This window comes from Physella acuta, unplaced genomic scaffold, assembly GCF_028476545.2.
Source record: "Physella acuta isolate Inbredline_101_S28 unplaced genomic scaffold, ASM2847654v3 ptg000904l, whole genome shotgun sequence".
Taxonomy (NCBI): Eukaryota; Metazoa; Mollusca; class Gastropoda; family Physidae; genus Physella; species Physella acuta.
In genome coordinates, this window is record NW_026732421.1 from 117,525 (window position 1) to 136,769 (window position 19,245).

A 19,245-nucleotide genomic window follows, 5' to 3' on the forward strand; every position below is an offset into this window, starting at 1 on the left:
AATTATTCCACACAAAATAGAAGTAAAAGAAAGACAACTTAGCTATTTTAGCTTCATTGTTTTAGACGCAGTTGTCCCTCTTTCTGATTTTTATTGCATCTGAAGAGTAAACGTATTCGAACCAACAATATTGTAGGGACTTTACTAAATTTCTGTATATTAACATACTTTGTTTACATGTTGTTTGTTTATTAAATTTATATACCGTAATTTAAATGTTTTTTAGGTAATTAAAGTAAATGGAATATTTAAAATGACACGAAACCTTCAAAAACTATTCTTTATGTTATCAAAATATGAAAACTAAACGTTCCTTAATGTTGAAAAATTGTCTTATCTGACTTTGAACGAAATTAGCTTTTGTTGATAATTATGTTTTATTAATACAGGTTTGGGCCTACAATTTACAATGCAGTGATTAGAATAATACTTGAGTCTTGATTTATAGGCATTCTCGAAACACTTTATATTCCTGACTACATAGTTCTAGCTGTACGTCGCAAGGAAAACTGGCAACTTGTTTGTGAGTCATTCTATCAAGATGGTCGATAGACTTGGTAAGTAAAAATGACAACACCCCCATGAATGCGATGTAAACAAACAGTTTTTTCCCTCATATAATAGTAATTAAAATTAGATGAATAAATCCATTATATTTACTGTTTTAATAATATTGTATTCTGTGCAATATTAATTAATAAAATTATTATGAATTCTCCAAAGTCAAGCTGAATCGAAGTCAGGATTATGAAACTTTCGGCTTCCGATTCATTTCAATGTTGAATGTTCACTTGTTGAGAGGGGGGTTGTTTTGAATTCTAATTGACAGTGACTAGATTAGATCTAGATCTTGCTATATTCTAGAGGCTAAATCTAGATATGTATTTTCTAGATCTAGATTCTACTTGTCGTCACTGACTTTATTTTTTACAAGAATATCTCTTCTTATCTACTCTCTGACATTCTTACACATTACACACTGCTGTTCAGTTTTTATTTTAACTGACTGTTAAAAATAATTAGATCTAGTCATATTTGCTGTTCAAAGTGTCAAGTCTCGCATTTTACTTACCCCACCTTAAAAAGTTAGATAATCATATTGGAATATAAAATTGTAGCCTATGGGCCTATATAATTAATAATTTTGGCCCTATATTAATAGGCCTATAATTTAATTAATACTCATTAGGCCTAGACCCCTAATATTCTTTTAAAAATTAAATTTTTGTCTGAGTCAAGTTTGACCCATAGCTTTTACAATAAAGTTGACTAAGCTTATGTAGTATATTAAAACATGTGTGTTTATGTTATCCCTGATCAATAATTATGTATTTTATGTTATTTATTTGAGCATCTCCATGATAATAATAAAGTTTGTACAAGTCATATACAATAATTATACATAAAGATATTTTCAATAACATTTAAAGATTAAGTTCATATCAATTATATGTGACATAAATTTGCAATAAAAAAATGGGACAGTATGTTATTATTAACACCAAGGCCTAAATTTTGGCAACCCCATTGATCAGAATATTCTATTGTTAATACAATTAATTTAAAATATGATTCCTCTCTTTTATGTTTTCCAAATGATATCTCCTTTCTCATGCACAATTTAGGTATATATAATATAACGCTGGTGGTAGTGTGTCAGTCCGTCATCGCTATAGATTTTAAAAGTCTCTCCCTGGTCGCGGATGGCTGGGAAAACGTGTTGTTCGGGGAGGAGAGATGTCTTGGCGGATGTTCGTGAGAGCATTGGCTCTCAATTTTTGTTTACTGTAAACTAATTTTATTTAATAACCATATTCGCACTAAAGGGCTACCGACACCAGCGCATTGCGCCGAAGGAATATCCCCCCCCCCCCCATGCTGTGACCCGTACCTGTGTGCAGCGCGGTAAACTCTGGGGTTATATCCACACCATAGCGAAGCACGGGTCTAAGCGTTGGGGTAAAATCTGAGGTAATATTCATATCCACACCATGGCGGGAATGCAGCTAGTTTATTATAGTTGAAGAATGATTCCATTTACTGTCTTTATAGTAAGTTGTTTGTTTGGATTGAAGGCAATGCTAGCTGTTTAGGTGTTTTTGTCTATTCGTATTTAATTAATTTGCAACACATCTGTTAATACTGTTATGATGGGATCAAAGAATGGAGCAAACTGAAATGAGTTGAAATAAACTTTCCTTCATCCCCAATACATTTTTTTTAGTGTCTAACAATTTACTCTTCTGAAAATGTTTGATTCTAAGTAAACTTCTTATTTCAGCTGTAGTCCTCATCCATTTACTAACTACACAATTATCCTGTCACTAACTTAATGACTAAAACACAATAATTTAGTTTAAAAAAAAATAATTGAAAATAACTAGTAGGAAATTCATTTACATGGTTGTTATTTTTGTAATAAAGTGCACAATATAGAACATAAATTTACATCGATACTTATTTCCAGGATTTTTAATTGAAATGTTTAAACCATTTAAAATGTTTTCATTTTTTAAACTAAATAGCTCTAACACTGTAAACATGATACATTGCATTTGTCTGTAAAAATGCTGCACTACAACAAAATATTTATATTAAAAAAAAATACTTCAACAAATAACTTCCTAGCAATTTGAAATTGCCAATCAAATGTTTAAAAATGCTGACTCAGCAAAAATATTCAGGACATGAATTCTTTATAGCCTAGATTTTTAAGTGGTGCATGCTGTGAGAAATATGAGTGGTGCAGTGCACGCATCACTACATTCTTAAGTCCTGGAGTGAGGAGTATTAGTAAAGTAAATAGAGATGTTAATGTGTACACTACAGGCTAGTGAAAAAATAAGTTTTGATCTCATTGTACTGTCTTATTGATCTCATTGTAATGTCTTATTGACCTCATGTCCTGTCTGCCCCAATGTCTTATTGACCTCATGTCCTGTCTGCCCTAATGTCTTATTGATCTCATGCCCTGTCTGCCCTAATGTCTTATTGACCTCATGCCCTATCTGCTACAATGTCTTATAGATCTCATGTCCTGTCTGCTACAATTTCTTATTGACCTCATGTGATGTCTGCTCCAATGTCTTATTGACCTCATGTGATGTCTGCTCCAATGTCTTATTGACCTCATGTCCTGTCTGCCCCAATGTCTTATTGACCTCATGTCCTGTCTGCTACAATGTCTTATAGATCTCATGTCCTGTCTGCTACAATTTCTTATTGACCTCATGTGATGTCTGCTCCAATGTCTTATTGACCTCATGTGATGTCTGCTCCAATGTCTTATTGACCTCATGTCCTGTCTGCTACAATGTCTTATTGACCTCATGTCCTGTCTGCTACAATGTCTTATTGACCTCATGTCCTGTCTGCCCTAATGTCTTATAGACCTCATGTCCTGTCTGCTCCAATGTCTTATTGACCTCATGTCCTGTCTGCTCCAATGTCTTATTGACCTCATGCCCTGTCTGCCCCAATGTCTTATTGACCTCATGTCCTGTCTGCTCCAATGTCTTATTGACCTCATGCCCTGTCTGCTCCAATGTCTTATTGATCTCATGCCCTGTCTGCCCTAATGTCTTATTGACCTCATGCCCTATCTGCTACAATGTCTTATAGATCTCATGTCCTGTCTGCTACAATTTCTTATTGACCTCATGTGATGTCTGCTCCAATGTCTTATTGACCTCATGTGATGTCTGCTCCAATGTCTTATTGACCTCATGTCCTGTCTGCCCCAATGTCTTATTGACCTCATGTCCTGTCTGCTCCAATGTCTTATTGACCTCATGTCCTGTCTGCCCCAATGTCTTATTGACCTCATGTCCTGTCTGCCCCAATGTCTTATTGACCTCATGTCCTGTCTGCTCCAATGTCTTATTGACCTCATGTCCTGTCTGCCCTAATGTCTTATTGACCTCATGTCCTGTCTGCTACAATGTCTTATTGAACTCATGTCCTGTCTGCCCCAATGTCTTATTGAACTCATGTCCTGTCTGCTCCAATGTCTTATTGAACTCATGTCCTGTCTGCCCTAATGTCTTATTGACCTCATGTCCTGTCTGCCCTAATGTCTTATTGACCTCATGTCCTGTCTGCTACAATGTCTTATTGAACTCATGTCCTGTCTGCCCCAATGTCTTATTGAACTCATGTCCTGTCTGCTCCAATGTCTTATTGACCTCATGTCCTGTCTGCTCCAATGTCTTATTGACCTCATGTCCTGTCTGCTCCAATGTCTTATTGAACTCATGTCCTGTCTGCCCCAATGTCTTATTGACCTCATGTCCTGTCTGCTACAATGTCTTATTGAACTCATGTCCTGTCTGCCCTAATGTCTTATTGACCTCATGTCCTGTCTGCCCTAATGTCTTATTGACCTCATGTCCTGTCTGCCCCAATGTCTTATTGAACTCATGTCCTGTCTGCCCTAATGTCTTATTGACCTCATGTCCTGTCTGCCCCAATGCCTTACTGACCTCATGTCCTGTCTGCCCCAATGTCTTATTGACCTCATGTCCTGCTCCATACACACACCTACAAAAAACTTAACAACTGGTGCCTTGTGTGAACCATCTATTGATAATGGATGTTATTTATTGCATGCTTGTTGTAATGTATTGTGGCTATTGCTCTGTTCTGAGGTTACTTTTTATCTTGAAGTTATTAATTCTACACTGTGGCTGATATAGGAGAGATCTCATCTCCTGCAGTTGTGTGATGTTTGATTATTTCACCAGTCCATTTTAAGTTAGTGAGAAAATTAACTGGTCCATGTTACATTAGGAAATTGAATGGCTTGCACATGCTCAGTAAGGAAATAGAGAAAATAGCCCATGTTAAGTTAGGGAATAGATTTACTAAACCATCTTAAGTCTGAAGAGAATAGAATCACTGACCCATGGTAAGTTGATGAACAGATAGATAGTCTGCCCCATAAGTTAGAGGACAGATCATGTGCCTCGTGTAAGAGAACAGATTGCCTGCCCCATGTAAAGTTAGAGAACAGACTCCCTGCCTCATGTAAGAGAACAGATTGCCTGCCCCATGTAAAGTTAGAGAACAGATTACCTGCCCCATGTAAAGTTAGAGAACAGACTGTCTGCCCCATGTAAAGTTAGAGTACAGACTGCCTGCCCCATGTAAAGTTAGAGAACAGATTACCTGCCCCATGTAAAGTTAGAGAACAGATTACCTGCCCCATGTAAAGTTAGAGAACAGATTACCTGCCCCATGTAAAGTTAGAGAACAGACTGTCTGCCCCATGTAAAGTTAAAGTACAGATTGCCTGCCCCATGTAAAGTTAGAGAACAGATTGCCTGCCCCGTGTAAAGTTAGAGAACAGATTGCCTGCCCCATGTAAAGTGTAAAGTTAGAGAACAGACTGCCTGCCCCATGTAAAGTGTAAAGTTAGAGAACAGATTGCCTGCCCCATGTAAAGTGTAAAGTTAGAGAACAGACTGCCTGCCCCATGTAAAGTGTAAAGTTAGAGAACAGACTGCCTGCCCCATGTAAAGTGTAAAGTTAGAGAACAGACTGCCTGCCCCATGTAAAGTTAGAGAACAGATTGCCTGCCCCATGTAAAGTGTAAAGTTAGAGAACAGACTGCCTGCCCCATGTAAAGTTAGAGAACAGATTGCCTGCCCCATGTAAAGTGTAAAGTTAGAGAACAGACTGTCTGCCCCATGTAAAGTTAAAGTACAGACTGCCTGCCCCATGTAAAGTGTAAAGTTAAAGTACAGACTGCCTGCCCCATGTAAAGTTAGAGAACAGATTGCCTGCCCCATGTAAGAGAACAGATTGCCTGCCCCATGTAAAGTTAGAGAACAGATTGCCTGCCCCATGTAAAGTTAGAGAACAGACTGCCTGCCCCATGTAAAGTTAGAGAACAGATTGCCTGCCCCATGTAAAGTTAGAAAACAGACTGCCTGCCCCATGTAAAGTTAGAGAACAGACTGCCTGCCCCATGTAAAGTGTAAAGTTAGAGAACAGATTGCCTGCCCCATGTAAAGTTAGAGAACAGATTGCCTGCCCCATGTAAAGTGTAAAGTTAGAGAACAGACTGCCTGCCCCATGTAAAGTGTAAAGTTAGAGAACAGACTGCCTGCCCCATGTAAAGTGTAAAGTTAGAGAACAGACTGCCTGCCCCATGTAAAGTGTAAAGTTAGAGAACAGACTGCCTGCCCCATGTAAAGTGTAAAGTTAGAGAACAGATTGCCTGCCCCATGTAAAGTTAGAGAACAGACTGCCTGTCCCATGTAAAGTTAGAGAACAGATTACCTGCCCCATGTAAAGTTAGAGAACAGATTGCCTGCCCCATGTAAAGTGTAAAGTTAGAGAACAGACTGCCTGTCCCATGTAAAGTTAGAGAACAGATTGCCTGCCCCATGTAAAGTGTAAAGTTAGAGAACAGATTGCCTGCCCCATGTAAGAGAACAGATTACCTGCCCCATGTAAGAGAACAGATTGCCTGCCCCATGTAAAGTTAGAAAACAGACTGCCTGTCCCATGTAAAGTTAGAGAACAGATTGCCTGCCCCATGTAAGAGAACAGATTGCCTGCCCCATGTAAAGTTAGAGAACAGATTGCCTGCCCCATGTAAGAGAACAGATTGCCTGCCCCATGTAAAGTTAGAGAACAGATTGCCTGCCCCATGTAAAGTTAGAGAACAGATTGCCTGCCCCATGTAAAGTTAGAGAACAGATTGCCTGCCCCATGTAAAGTTAGAAAACAGATTGCCTGCCCCATGTAAAGTTAGAAAACAGACTGCCTGCCCCATGTAAAGTTAGAGAACAGATTGCCTGCCCCATGTAAAGTGTAAAGTTAGAGAACAGATTGCCTGCCCCATGTAAAGTTAGAGAACAGACTGCCTGCCCCATGTAAAGTTAGAGAACAGACTGACTGCCCCATGTAAAGTGTAAAGTTAGAGAACAGATTGCCTGCCCCATGTAAAGTGTAAAGTTAGAGAACAGATTGCCTGCCCCATGTAAAGTGTAAAGTTAGAGAACAGATTGCCTGCCCCATGTAAAGTGTAAAGTTAGAGAACAGATTGCCTGCCCCATGTAAAGTGTAAAGTTAGAGAACAGACTGCCTGCCCCATGTAAAGTTAGAGAACAGACTGCCTGCCCCATGTAAAGTGTAAAGTTAGAGAACAGATTGCCTGCCCCATGTAAAGTGTAAAGTTAGAGAACAGATTGCCTGCCCCATGTAAAGTGTAAAGTTAGAGAACAGATTGCCTGTCCCATGTAAAGTTAGAGAACAGACTGCCTGCCCCATGTAAAGTGTAAAGTTAGAGAACAGATTGCCTGCCCCATGTAAAGTGTAAAGTTAGAGAACAGATTGCCTGTCCCATGTAAAGTTAGAGAACAGACTGCCTGCCCCATGTAAAGTGTAAAGTTAGAGAACAGATTGCCTGCCCCATGTAAAGTGTAAAGTTAGAGAACAGATTGCCTGTCCCATGTAAAGTTAGAGAACAGACTGCCTGCCCCATGTAAAGTGTAAAGTTAGAGAACAGATTGCCTGCCCCATGTAAAGTGTAAAGTTAGAGAACAGATTGCCTGCCCCATGTAAAGTGTAAAGTTAGAGAACAGACTGCCTGCCCCATGTAAAGTTAGAGAACAGACTGCCTGCCCCATGTAAAGTGTAAAGTTAGAGAACAGACTGCCTGCCCCATGTAAAGTTAGAGTACAGACTGCCTGCCCCATGTAAAGTGTAAAGTTAGAGAACAGACTGCCTGCCCCATGTAAAGTGTAAAGTTAGAGAACAGATTGCCTGCCCCATGTTAAGTTAGAGAACAGATTGCCTGCCCCATGTAAAGTGTAAAGTTAGAGAACAGATTGCCTGCCCCATGTTAAGTGTAAAGTTAGAGAACAGATTGCCTGCCCCATGTAAGAGAACAGACTGCCTGTCCCATGTAAAGTGTAAAGTTAGAGAACAGATTGCCTGCCCCATGTAAAGTTAGAGAACAGACTGCCTGCCCCATGTAAGAGAACAGATTGCCTGCCCCATGTTAGAGAACAGATTACCTGCCCCATGTAAAGTTAGAGAACAGACTGCCTGCCCCATGTAAAGTTAGAGAACAGACTGCCTGCCCCATGTAAAGTTAGAGAACAGACTGCCTGCCCCATGTAAAGTGTAAAGTTAGAGAACAGACTGCCTGCCCCATGTAAAGTGTAAAGTTAGAGAACAGACTGCCTGCCCCATGTAAAGTGTAAAGTTAGAGAACAGACTGCCTGCCCCATGTAAAGTGTAAAGTTAGAGAACAGACTGCCTGCCCCATGTAAAGTGTAAAGTTAGAGAACAGACTGCCTGCCCCATGTAAGAGAACAGACTGCCTGCCCCATGTAAAGTGTAAAGTTAGAGAACAGATTGCCTGCCCCATGTAAGAGAACAGAATGCCTGCCCCATGTAAAGTTAGAGAACAGATTGCCTGCCCCATGTAAAGTTAGAAAACAGACTGCCTGCCCCATGTAAAGTTAGAGAACAGACTGCCTGCCCCATGTAAAGTTAGAGAACAGACTGCCTGCCCCATGTTAAGTTAGAGAACAGATTGCCTGCCCCATGTAAAGTGTAAAGTTAGAGAACAGACTGCCTGCCCCATGTAAAGTGTAAAGTTAGAGAACAGACTGCCTGCCCCATGTAAAGTTAGAGAACAGACTGCCTGTCCCATGTAAAGTTAGAGAACAGACTGCCTGCCCCATGTAAAGTTAGAGAACAGACTGCCTGCCCCGTGTAAAGTTAGAGAACAGAATGCCTGCCCCATGTAAAGTTAGAGAACAGATTGCCTGCCCCATGTAAAGTTAGAGAACAGACTGCCTGCCCCATGTAAAGTTAGAGAACAGACTGCCTGCCCCATGTAAAGTTAGAGAACAGACTGCCTGCCCCATGTTAAGTTAGAGAACAGATTGCCTGCCCCATGTAAAGTGTAAAGTTAGAGAACAGACTGCCTGCCCCATGTAAAGTTAGAGAACAGACTGCCTGTCCCATGTAAAGTTAGAGAACAGACTGCCTGCCCCATGTAAAGTGTAAAGTTAGAGAACAGACTGCCTGTCCCATGTAAAGTTAGAGAACATACTGCCTGTCCCATGTAAAGTTAGAGAACAGACTGTCTGTCACATGTTGTAAAATCTGGTGCTTGGAATGACTTTCCATTAGTCACACCTTGTTACAGGGTATTGTATACAGGCTTGCGGCTATTATGGGGCTAGTTAATTATGGCACATAAGTCACAAGTAATTAAATGGGGTGGGTGAGGGGTGTCTGTTGAAACCTTTGCTAGCACGTGGATATCATTTGGCTGAAGATTGGGTTGGTTCTAATTACATTGGCTAGTTTCTGTTGTCTGAAACTTGAGCTAAATCGGTGTGTTAGTTATCTGAGGAACAGGAGCATCTCAGGGACTGTTGTGTATGAGTTGAACGAACTTGTTGTACAAGTGGCTAGTAGTGCTCTATGATGACAGCTTTTACACTGTTTTATCAGAACATGCTATCTAGTGTGTAGATAACACAAGTGTTGTTGGTTGGTTGACTGTAAGATCTCCGTTGGTACCTTTGGCAAGTTTTGCTGGTGGTGGGAGCCACTTGAGTTTTTCTTTTTACTGTTTTATTTTAGTTGTTCCTGTAGCCGCCTCTCTCACACATGGGGATACCCTACACATTCCAGCACCCTACTCCTGTAGCCGCCTATGTGACACATGGGGATACCCTTCACATTCCTACACCCTACTCGTGTAGCCGCCTCTGTCACGTGATACCCTACACATTCCAGCACCCTACTCCTGTAGCCGCCTCTGTCACAAGTCACCCTACACATTCCAACACCCTACTCCTGTAGTCGCCTCTGTCACAAGTCACCCTACACATTCCAACACCCTACTCCTGTAGCCGCCTCTGTCACAAGTCACCCTACACATTCCAGCACCCTACTCCTGTAGCCGTCTCTGTCACAAGTCACGTGATACCCTACACATTCCAACACCCTACTCCTGTAGCCGCCTCTGTCACAAGTCACCCTACACATTCCAGCACCCTACTCCTGTAGTCGCCTCTGTCACAAGTCACCCTACACATTCCAACACCCTACTCCTGTAGCCGCCTCTGTCACAAGTCACCCTACACATTCCAACACCCTACTCCTGTAGCCGTCTCTGTCACAAGTCACCCTACACATTCCAACACCCTACTCCTGTAGTCGCCTCTGTCACAAGTCACCCTACACATTCCAGCACCCTACTCCTGTAGCCGTCTCTGTCACAAGTCACGTGATACCCTGCACATTCCAACACCCTACTCCTGTAGCCGCCTCTGTCACAAGTCACCCTACACATTCCAACACCCTACTCCTGTAGTCGCCTCTGTCACAAGTCACCCTACACATTCCAGCACCCTACTCCTGTAGTCGCCTCTGTCACAAGTCACCCTACACATTCCAACACCCTACTCCTGTAGCCGTCTCTGTCACAAGTCACCCTACACATTCCAACACCCTACTCCTGTAGTCGCCTCTGTCACAAGTCACCCTACACATTCCAGCACCCTACTCCTGTAGTCGCCTCTGTCACAAGTCACCCTACACATTCCAACACCCTACTCCTGTAGCCGTCTCTGTCACAAGTCACGTGATACCCTACACATTCCAACACCCTACTCCTGTAGTCGCCTCTGTCACAAGTCACCCTACACATTCCAACACCCTACTCCTGTAGTCGCCTCTGTCACAAGTCACCCTACACATTCCAGCACCCTACTCCTGTAGCCGTCTCTGTCACAAGTCACGTGATACCCTACACATTCCAACACCCTACTCCTGTAGTCGCCTCTGTCACAAGTCACCCTACACATTCCAACACCCTACTCCTGTAGCCGCCTCTGTCACAAGTCACCCTACACATTGCAACACCCTACTCCTGTAGTCGCCTCTGTCACAAGTCACCCTACACATTCCAGCACCCTACTCCTCTAGTCGCCTCTGTCACAAGTCACCCTACACATTCCAACACCCTACTCCTGTAGCCGTCTCTGTCACAAGTCACGTGATACCCTACACATTCCAACACCCTACTCCTGTAGTCGCCTCTGTCACAAGTCACCCTACACATTCCAACACCCTACTCCTGTAGTCGCCTCTGTCACAAGTCACCCTACACATTCCAGCACCCTACTCCTGTAGCTGTCTCTGTCACAAGTCACGTGATACCCTACACATTCCAACACCCTACTCCTGTAGTCGCCTCTGTCTCAAGTCACCCTACACATTCCAACACCCTACTCCTGTAGTCGCCTCTGTCACAAGTCACCCTACACATTTCAACACCCTACTCCTGTAGCCGCCTCTGTCACAAGTCACCCTACACATTCCGACACCCTACTCCTGTAGTCGCCTCTGTCACAAGTCACCCTACACATTCCAGCACCCTACTCCTGCAGTCGCCTCTGTCACAAGTCACCCTACACATTTCAACACCCTACTCCTGTAGCCGTCTCTGTCACAAGTCACGTGATACCCTACACATTCCAACACCCTACTCCTGTAGTCGCCTCTGTCACAAGTCACCCTACACATTCCAACACCCTACTCATGTAGTCGCCTCTGTCACAAGTCACCCTACACATTCCAACACCCTACTCCTGTAGTCGCCTCTGTCACAAGTCACCCTACACATTCCAACACCCTACTCCTGTAGCCGCCTCTGTCACAAGTCACCCTACACATTGCAACACCCTACTCCTGTAGTCGCCTCTGTCACAAGTCACCCTACACATTCCAGCACCCTACTCCTCTAGTCGCCTCTGTCACAAGTCACCCTACACATTCCAACACCCTACTCCTGTAGCCGTCTCTGTCACAAGTCACGTGATACCCTACACATTCCAACACCCTACTCCTGTAGTCGCCTCTGTCACAAGTCACCCTACACATTCCAACACCCTACTCCTGTAGTCGCCTCTGTCACAAGTCACCCTACACATTCCAGCACCCTACTCCTGTAGCTGTCTCTGTCACAAGTCACGTGATACCCTACACATTCCAACACCCTACTCCTGTAGTCGCCTCTGTCTCAAGTCACCCTACACATTCCAACACCCTACTCCTGTAGTCGCCTCTGTCACAAGTCACCCTACACATTTCAACACCCTACTCCTGTAGCCGCCTCTGTCACAAGTCACCCTACACATTCCGACACCCTACTCCTGTAGTCGCCTCTGTCACAAGTCACCCTACACATTCCAGCACCCTACTCCTGCAGTCGCCTCTGTCACAAGTCACCCTACACATTTCAACACCCTACTCCTGTAGCCGTCTCTGTCACAAGTCACGTGATACCCTACACATTCCAACACCCTACTCCTGTAGTCGCCTCTGTCACAAGTCACCCTACACATTCCAACACCCTACTCATGTAGTCGCCTCTGTCACAAGTCACCCTACACATTCCAACACCCTACTCCTGTAGTCGCCTCTGTCACAAGTCACCCTACACATTCCAACACCCTACTCCTGTAGCCGTCTCTGTCACAAGTCACGTGATACCCTACACATTCCAACACCCTACTCCTGTAGTCGCCTCTGTCACAAGTCACCCTACACATTCCAACACCCTACTCATGTAGTCGCCTCTGTCACAAGTCACCCTACACATTCCAACACCCTACTCCTGTAGTCGCCTCTGTCACAAGTCACCCTACACATTCCAACACCCTACTCCTGTAGTCGCCTCTGTCACAAGTCACCCTACACATTCCAGCACCCTACTCCTGTAGTCGCCTCTGTCACAAGTCACCCTACACATTTCAACACCCTACTCCTGTAGCCGTCTCTGTCACAAGTCACGTGATACCCTACACATTTCAACACCCTACTCCTGTAGTCGCCTCTGTCGCAAGTCACCCTACACATTCCAACACCCTACTCATGTAGCCGCCTCTGTCACAAGTCACCCTACACATTCCAACACCCTACTCCTGTAGCCGTCTCTGTCACAAGTCACCCTTCACATTCCAGCACCCTACTCCTGTAGCCGCCTCTGTCACAGGTCACCCTACACATTCCAACACCCTACTCCTGTAGCCGTCTCTGTCACAAGTCACGTGATACCCTACACATTCCAACACCCTACTCCTGTAGCCGCCTATGTGACACATGGGGATACCCTTCACATTCCAGCACCCTACTCCTGTAGCCGCCTCTGTCACAGGTCACCCTACACATTCCAACACCCTACTCCTGTAGCCGCCTATGTGACACATGGGGATACCCTTCACATTCCAGCACCCTACTCCTGTAGCCGCCTCTGTCACAAGTCACCCTACACATTCCAGCACCCTACTCCTGTAGCCGCCTCTGTCACAGGTCACCCTACACATTCCAACACCCTACTCCTGTAGTCGCCTCTGTCACAAGTCACCCTACACATTCCAACACCCTACTCCTGTAGCCGTCTATGTCACAAGTCACCCTACACATTCCAGCACCCTACTCCTGTAGTCGCCTCTGTCACAAGTCACCCTACACATTCCAACACCCTACTCCTGTAGCCGCCTCTGTCACAAGTCACCCTACACATTCCAGCACCCTACTCCTGTAGCCGTCTCTGTCACAAGTCACCCTACACATTCCAACACCCTACTCCTGTAGCCGCCTCTGTATGTTATCAACTGCGCTTCTTCGTTCAATCATCTTTAGTCTGTTGACCTGTTCGGCTTTGTTGTAATTATAACCCTTGACCTTTCACTAACCCAAGTAAATATTCACTACTCACATTCCAATCGCGTCGATCGGTTATCGATTGATGTTTACCACTATCTTTATCACGAAACATCTGTCACGTGCGGGGAGACATGAGTTCAATGGTAGGACCTTAGGCTTGTCGATCTTTTGTTGTTGATTACTGGATAATTGGTAGCTGGTGTGTGTGTTCTACACTAGACAATCTAGAACTAGTAGGTTGGTGAAGAGGTTTTTACTTATCCCTGCCTCCTTCTCATCTAAATATTGTTTTGGTTTACTCAAACACTTAAAATGGGGATGGGGTTCTCATTTATTTGTGCTTTGTCAAAACACATTTATTGTCTGCCCCTGGTGATGTAAAAAAAATATACCTGCGTTTCTCTCCCCTTGATTTGTGAGGGGAAATAGTACCACATCCCTGAATGATTAACGTGGTGTAAATATGGGGCATGTTCTTGAGTTGATCATTGTTGTAATCGATTGAGGGAGGGTCAGAGAAATAACGAGCATTTCCTATTATTTTTATTTATTTATTTTTTTTTTGGGGGGGGGGGGGGGGGGAGAGATTGAATGAAGTGTTTCTTCGACCTTTTACTCCGCGCGGGAGGGGGTGGGCGGACAGTTAAAAGTATATATTTTCTATATAGAAATGCCTGGAAGAACCATGATTGGATGATTTCATTTTTGAGGACACAATTTCGCCGAAAATGTATATTTTTTCGAGGATCTATTTAATTGATCAATCTTTTTTTTTTAATAAAAAAGAAAGGTGAATTTATTGTGAATCGGAGAACTTCCGAGACACTAAGCTTTACCCTCCTTGAAAATGTGTTTAAATGAAATTAAATTTTCCCATTACTTTCTATTTGGATTCCAATTTTTTTTTGGCTAGAGAAAGTTTAAAGAAGTCGGTAAGCTTTCCCTCTTTTTCCTGCTGCTAATTATTTATCCACCGTTGGTAATTTTTGTATGCTTTTGATTTATTCGCTCCACTGTCCAGGCCTCTTTAGCAGCGTGTATGTCTAAGACGTAGTTCAAACCATCCCACACCCGCTTCTCTCAGTGACGCTGCGATGTTTCTAGCTATTGACCTCACGAACACAGTCTTCTTCAGACTGTCTCAGTGGACTACTGCCATTTAAAGACACAATTTTTATTTGGTTACTGTGAGATCCTTACCATTTTATAAAGCATACTACATCGACTTTATACACAAGAACAAAATCGTATACGCAGACTTTTTCTTAACTTTAAGCGATTTCCGGTAACTGGGAGTGGAATTAGCCTCTACTTTCGTCTGAACACGATAACTTGAGTACCTTTTCAGTTAGGTAAATTTCATGTATAAGTATAAATATTATCCTATACATCGGCTTCTATCACCTTTTGAGACATTTTTGGTAACCGTAGGTGGTACTTACACTCTATTTCTGTTTTTTAAAACCTTTTTTTTAATAATTTATATCGTATTATTATAAAACACCATATCATTTTTTTTAATCCGCTCCAGATGTGTTTTCTCGGAAAACGAGCTGTTTTCTATAGCCCGATTACACTTGAAGTGTCCCCACACTAATTTAAAATGTACAAGAAAGTTCAATGGGGCGCACTTCCGCTTCAAACAAAAATTACAATTTAATTTGTATAAATTGGATTGAAATGTCTTTTTTTTTATCAGAACTTTTTTTCTGGAAATGCCCTGAATTTCTTTAGGGGAACTTGAAAACCGGCAAATTCCTTGAATTGTTCGGGGGAATATGATTCTTCAAGCGTTTATGGTCTAGTTGGCGTGTCCCATCTCGTCACACAAGTCCAACTTCCCACCCCTACCCATTTTACCATATTTCAGGAAAGTTTTTTTTTAAATTATGTGTGCAGTTACATCTAATGGAGGGAGGGGGGGTGTAATATAAGTCGGTGGTTAAAAGCGAGGAGGTATTCAGTATACTGATGAAAAGCATGTTTTAGTTATGTAATGTTTGAGTTTAGGCATTATTCAAGAAACACCTTTATATATATTTATTGGCTAACTGTGGGTAAGTCGCTACATCGTTTCTCCTAATGGTGTGGTTAGCAAGCACGCCGAGACGTGTGTTTTGTGGGTAAGTCGCTACATCGTTTCTCCTAATGGTGTGGTTAGCAAGCACGCCGAGACGTGTGTTTTGTGGGTAAGTCGCTACATCGTTTCTCCTAATGGTGTGGTTAGCAAGCACGCCGAGACGTGTGTTTTGTGGGTAAGTCGCTACATCGTTTCTCCTAATGGTGTGGTTAGCAAGCACGCCGAGACGTGTGTTTTGTGGGTAAGTCGCTACATCGTTTCTCCTAATGGTGTGGTTAGCAAGCACGCCGAGACGTGTGTTTTGTGGTTACATGATCTGTCTGCACATTAAATAGCGCTGGTACAATCGCGATGACGGGGGCAGATTGTGTAGTGGGGGAGTTGAAGGTTTTAAGTGTCGTTAACACTTGGCGCGGCAGTTTCTGGTGATGTCATCCATTTGTGGTCTATGGGGTGGGGGGGGGGGGGTTCAGTGGTCTCTCTGGTGAGCTTAAACTTTAGTGGTCTTCGGTGAGCTTAAACTTCAGTGGGGGGGTATTCAGTGGTCTCTCAGCTGAGCTTAAACATTAGTGGTCTCTGGTGAGCTTAAACTTCAGTGGCCTCTCTGGTGAGTTTAAACTTCAGTGGTCTCTCTGGTGAGTTTAAACTTCAGTGGTCTCTGGTGAGCTTAAACTTCAGTGGTCTCTGGTGAGCTTAAACTTCAGTGGCCTCTCTGGTGAGTTTAAACTTCAGTGGTCTCTGGTGAGCTTAAACTTCAGTGGTCTCTGGTGAGCTTAAACTTCAGTGGCCTCTCTGGTGAGTTTAAACTTCAGTGGTCTCTGGTGAGTTTAAACTTCAGTGGTCTCTGGTGAGCTTAAACTTCAGTGGTCTCTGGTGAGCTTAAACTTCAGTGGCCTCTCTGGTGAGTTTAAACTTCAGTGGTCTCTGGTGAGCTTAAACTTCAGTGGTCTCTGGTGAGCTTAAACTTCAGTGGTCTCTCTTGTGAGCTTAAACTTTAGTGGTCTCCGGTGAGCTTAAACTTCAGTGGTCTCTCTGCTGAGCTTAAACGTTAGTGGTCTCCAGTGAGCTTAAACTTCAGTGGTCTCTCTGGTGAGCTTAAACTTTAGTGGTCTCTCTGGTGAGTTTAAACTTCAGTGGTCTCTGGTGAGCTTAAACTTCAGTGGTCTCTGGTGAGCTTAAACTTCAGTGGTCTCTCTGGTGAGCTTAAATTTTAGTGGTCTCCGGTGAGCTTAAACTTCAGTTGTCTCTGGTGAGCTTAAACTTCAGTGGTCTCTGGTGAGCTTAAACTTCAGTGGTCTCTGGTGAGCTTAAACTTCAGTGGTCTCTCTGGTGAGCTTAAACTTTAATGGTCTCCGGTGAGCTTAAACTTCAGTTGTCTCTGGTGAGCTTAAACTTCAATGGTCTCTGGTGAGCTTAAACTTCAGTGGTATCTATCTCTGGTGAGCTTAAACTTCAGTGGTCTCTGGTGAGCTTAAACTTCAGTGGTCTCTGGTGAGCTTAAACTTCAGTGGTCTCTGGTGAGCTTAAACTTCAGTGGTATTTGTCTCTGGTGAGCTTAAACTTCAGTGGTAACTGTCTCTGGTGAGCTTAAACTTCAGTGGTCTCTGGTGAGCTTAAACTTCAGTGGTCTCTGGTGAGCTTAAACTTCAGTGGTATTTGTCTCTGGTGAGCTTAAACTTCAGTGGTATTTGTCTCTGGTGAGCTTAAACTTCAGTGGTATTTGTCTCTGGTGAGCTTAAACTTCAGTGGTAACTGTCTCTGGTGAGCTTAAACTTCAGTGGTCTCTGGTGAGCTTACATTTATAATCTCTAAGTTTGTCATCGCTGTTTTCGTCTATAGAAAAAGAACATTATGAACCCGCAGCTTCAAGTTGATCTTGTTAACTTTGATGAAGGTTTAGTTATTGACTCAGGGTGGGGGCTGGAGACGGATGTACGGGGTGTACCGTGTTTGGTTTTGGTCTCGTGTTTAACTATCACATCATCCCGTTAGTGCCTGGTGTACAGTGATGGGGCTGTTGCTATGGTTACCATCACATCATCCCGTTAGTGCCAGGTGTACAGTGATGGGGCTGTTGCTATGGTTACCATCACATCACCCCGTTAGTGCCAGGTGTACAGTGATGGGGCTGTTGCTATGGTTACCATCACATCATCCCGTTAGTGCCTGCCTATAGTGATGTGACCGTTGCTATGGTTACCATCACATCACTCCGTTAGTGCCTAGTGTATAATGATGGGACCGTTGCTATGGTTACCATCACATCACTCCGTTAGTGCCTAGTTATAGTGATGGGACCATTGCTCTTGTTACCATTACATCACTCCTTTTGTATTGGGTGTATAGTGATGGGGCTGTTGCTATGGTTACCATCACATCACGACTTTAGCGCCAGGTGTGTAGTGATGGGGCCGTTGCTATGGTTACCGTCACGTCACCATGTTCGTGCTAGGTTAAAGTTATAAGACCTGCTTTAGTTACCATCACGTAACCGTTAGAGTTGCCAGTAGAGGTGTAATTCCGTCGCTATTCTACCTGTGACCACTAGTTACCTTGTTGTGGTCAGCTCTAGTGCTTTCAAGTGGGTGCTGGACATAACGCTGACCACGCCAACCTTTTCTGGCTACGACTTAAAATACTGAGGCTGTAAATAATGTAGTCCTAGAGTCCTCAGCCAGTTTACTTGAGCCCGATTGATTTATTGATTTTTGTCTTAACGCGGACTTTTAAAAAACAGAAACATGTTTTTAAGTACTCGGCACTGTGAGTTTTGTTCTTTGTTTATAAGCACGGAACGTGTTCTCAGTCGAGAAAAACCATAGCTTACAAATCCAGCAGTTGTGGTAGCCAGCAGCTTACACACCTAACACCACAGCAGCTGGTATTCAGCAGCTAAGACCGGCCAACTGTTCTATAGCGGCCTCTAGGCCATTTAGTATCGCCGGTCAATTATATTGACTCCCATCTCCATTACAGCCCATTCATCGGGAAGGCTTTAGAAACCGAAAGAAATGTGTCACCACGTTCTGACCTTGGGTCAGTACCCTAAACAAACACCTTCCGGGTAGTGCTATTCAATGTGGCAGGATTGGCTCCGTCTCTTGAATGTAGCGTGTCTGGCGTCATGTATTGAACGCACCGCGTCATTTATTAAGGAAGTAGTGGTGGCCTCGTCTCATTCAGGAAGTATTAGGTCCTTGAATGAGTGCTACATTTAGACCTATTTGTACACCATTCCCACGAGTGAGCTGTGTATTTATTTCACTCGTGTCCCTTCAATACCCCCACTGGTTCTGCGATGGTGGACACCAACAGCTGATTACTTGCTTGTTAATTGACGCCCAGGGCGGGTCTACATTTAGCCGACCCAGTGTTTGTGTGTGTGTGCTTGTAAGGCTTGAATTTTCTCAAGCGATTTAATGTAAGGTGGCTTGAGATGGATTAGTCTCGCCATT

At 43.4% G+C, this 19,245-nt stretch overlaps 1 protein-coding gene across 1 annotated transcript in view; it reads left to right on the forward strand.

Moving 5' to 3' along the window:
• The first annotated feature begins 517 nt into the window (after positions 1-517).
• The window catches only part of LOC131953068 (pleckstrin homology domain-containing family F member 2), a 33,847-nt gene continuing 15,119 nt past the window's right edge, over positions 518-19,245 (forward strand). The window contains exon 1 of the mRNA XM_059316090.1: positions 518-557. Coding sequence (XP_059172073.1) covers positions 542-557 — 16 coding nt within the window. The 5' untranslated portion in view covers positions 518-541. The remainder of the gene's footprint in view (positions 558-19,245) is intronic.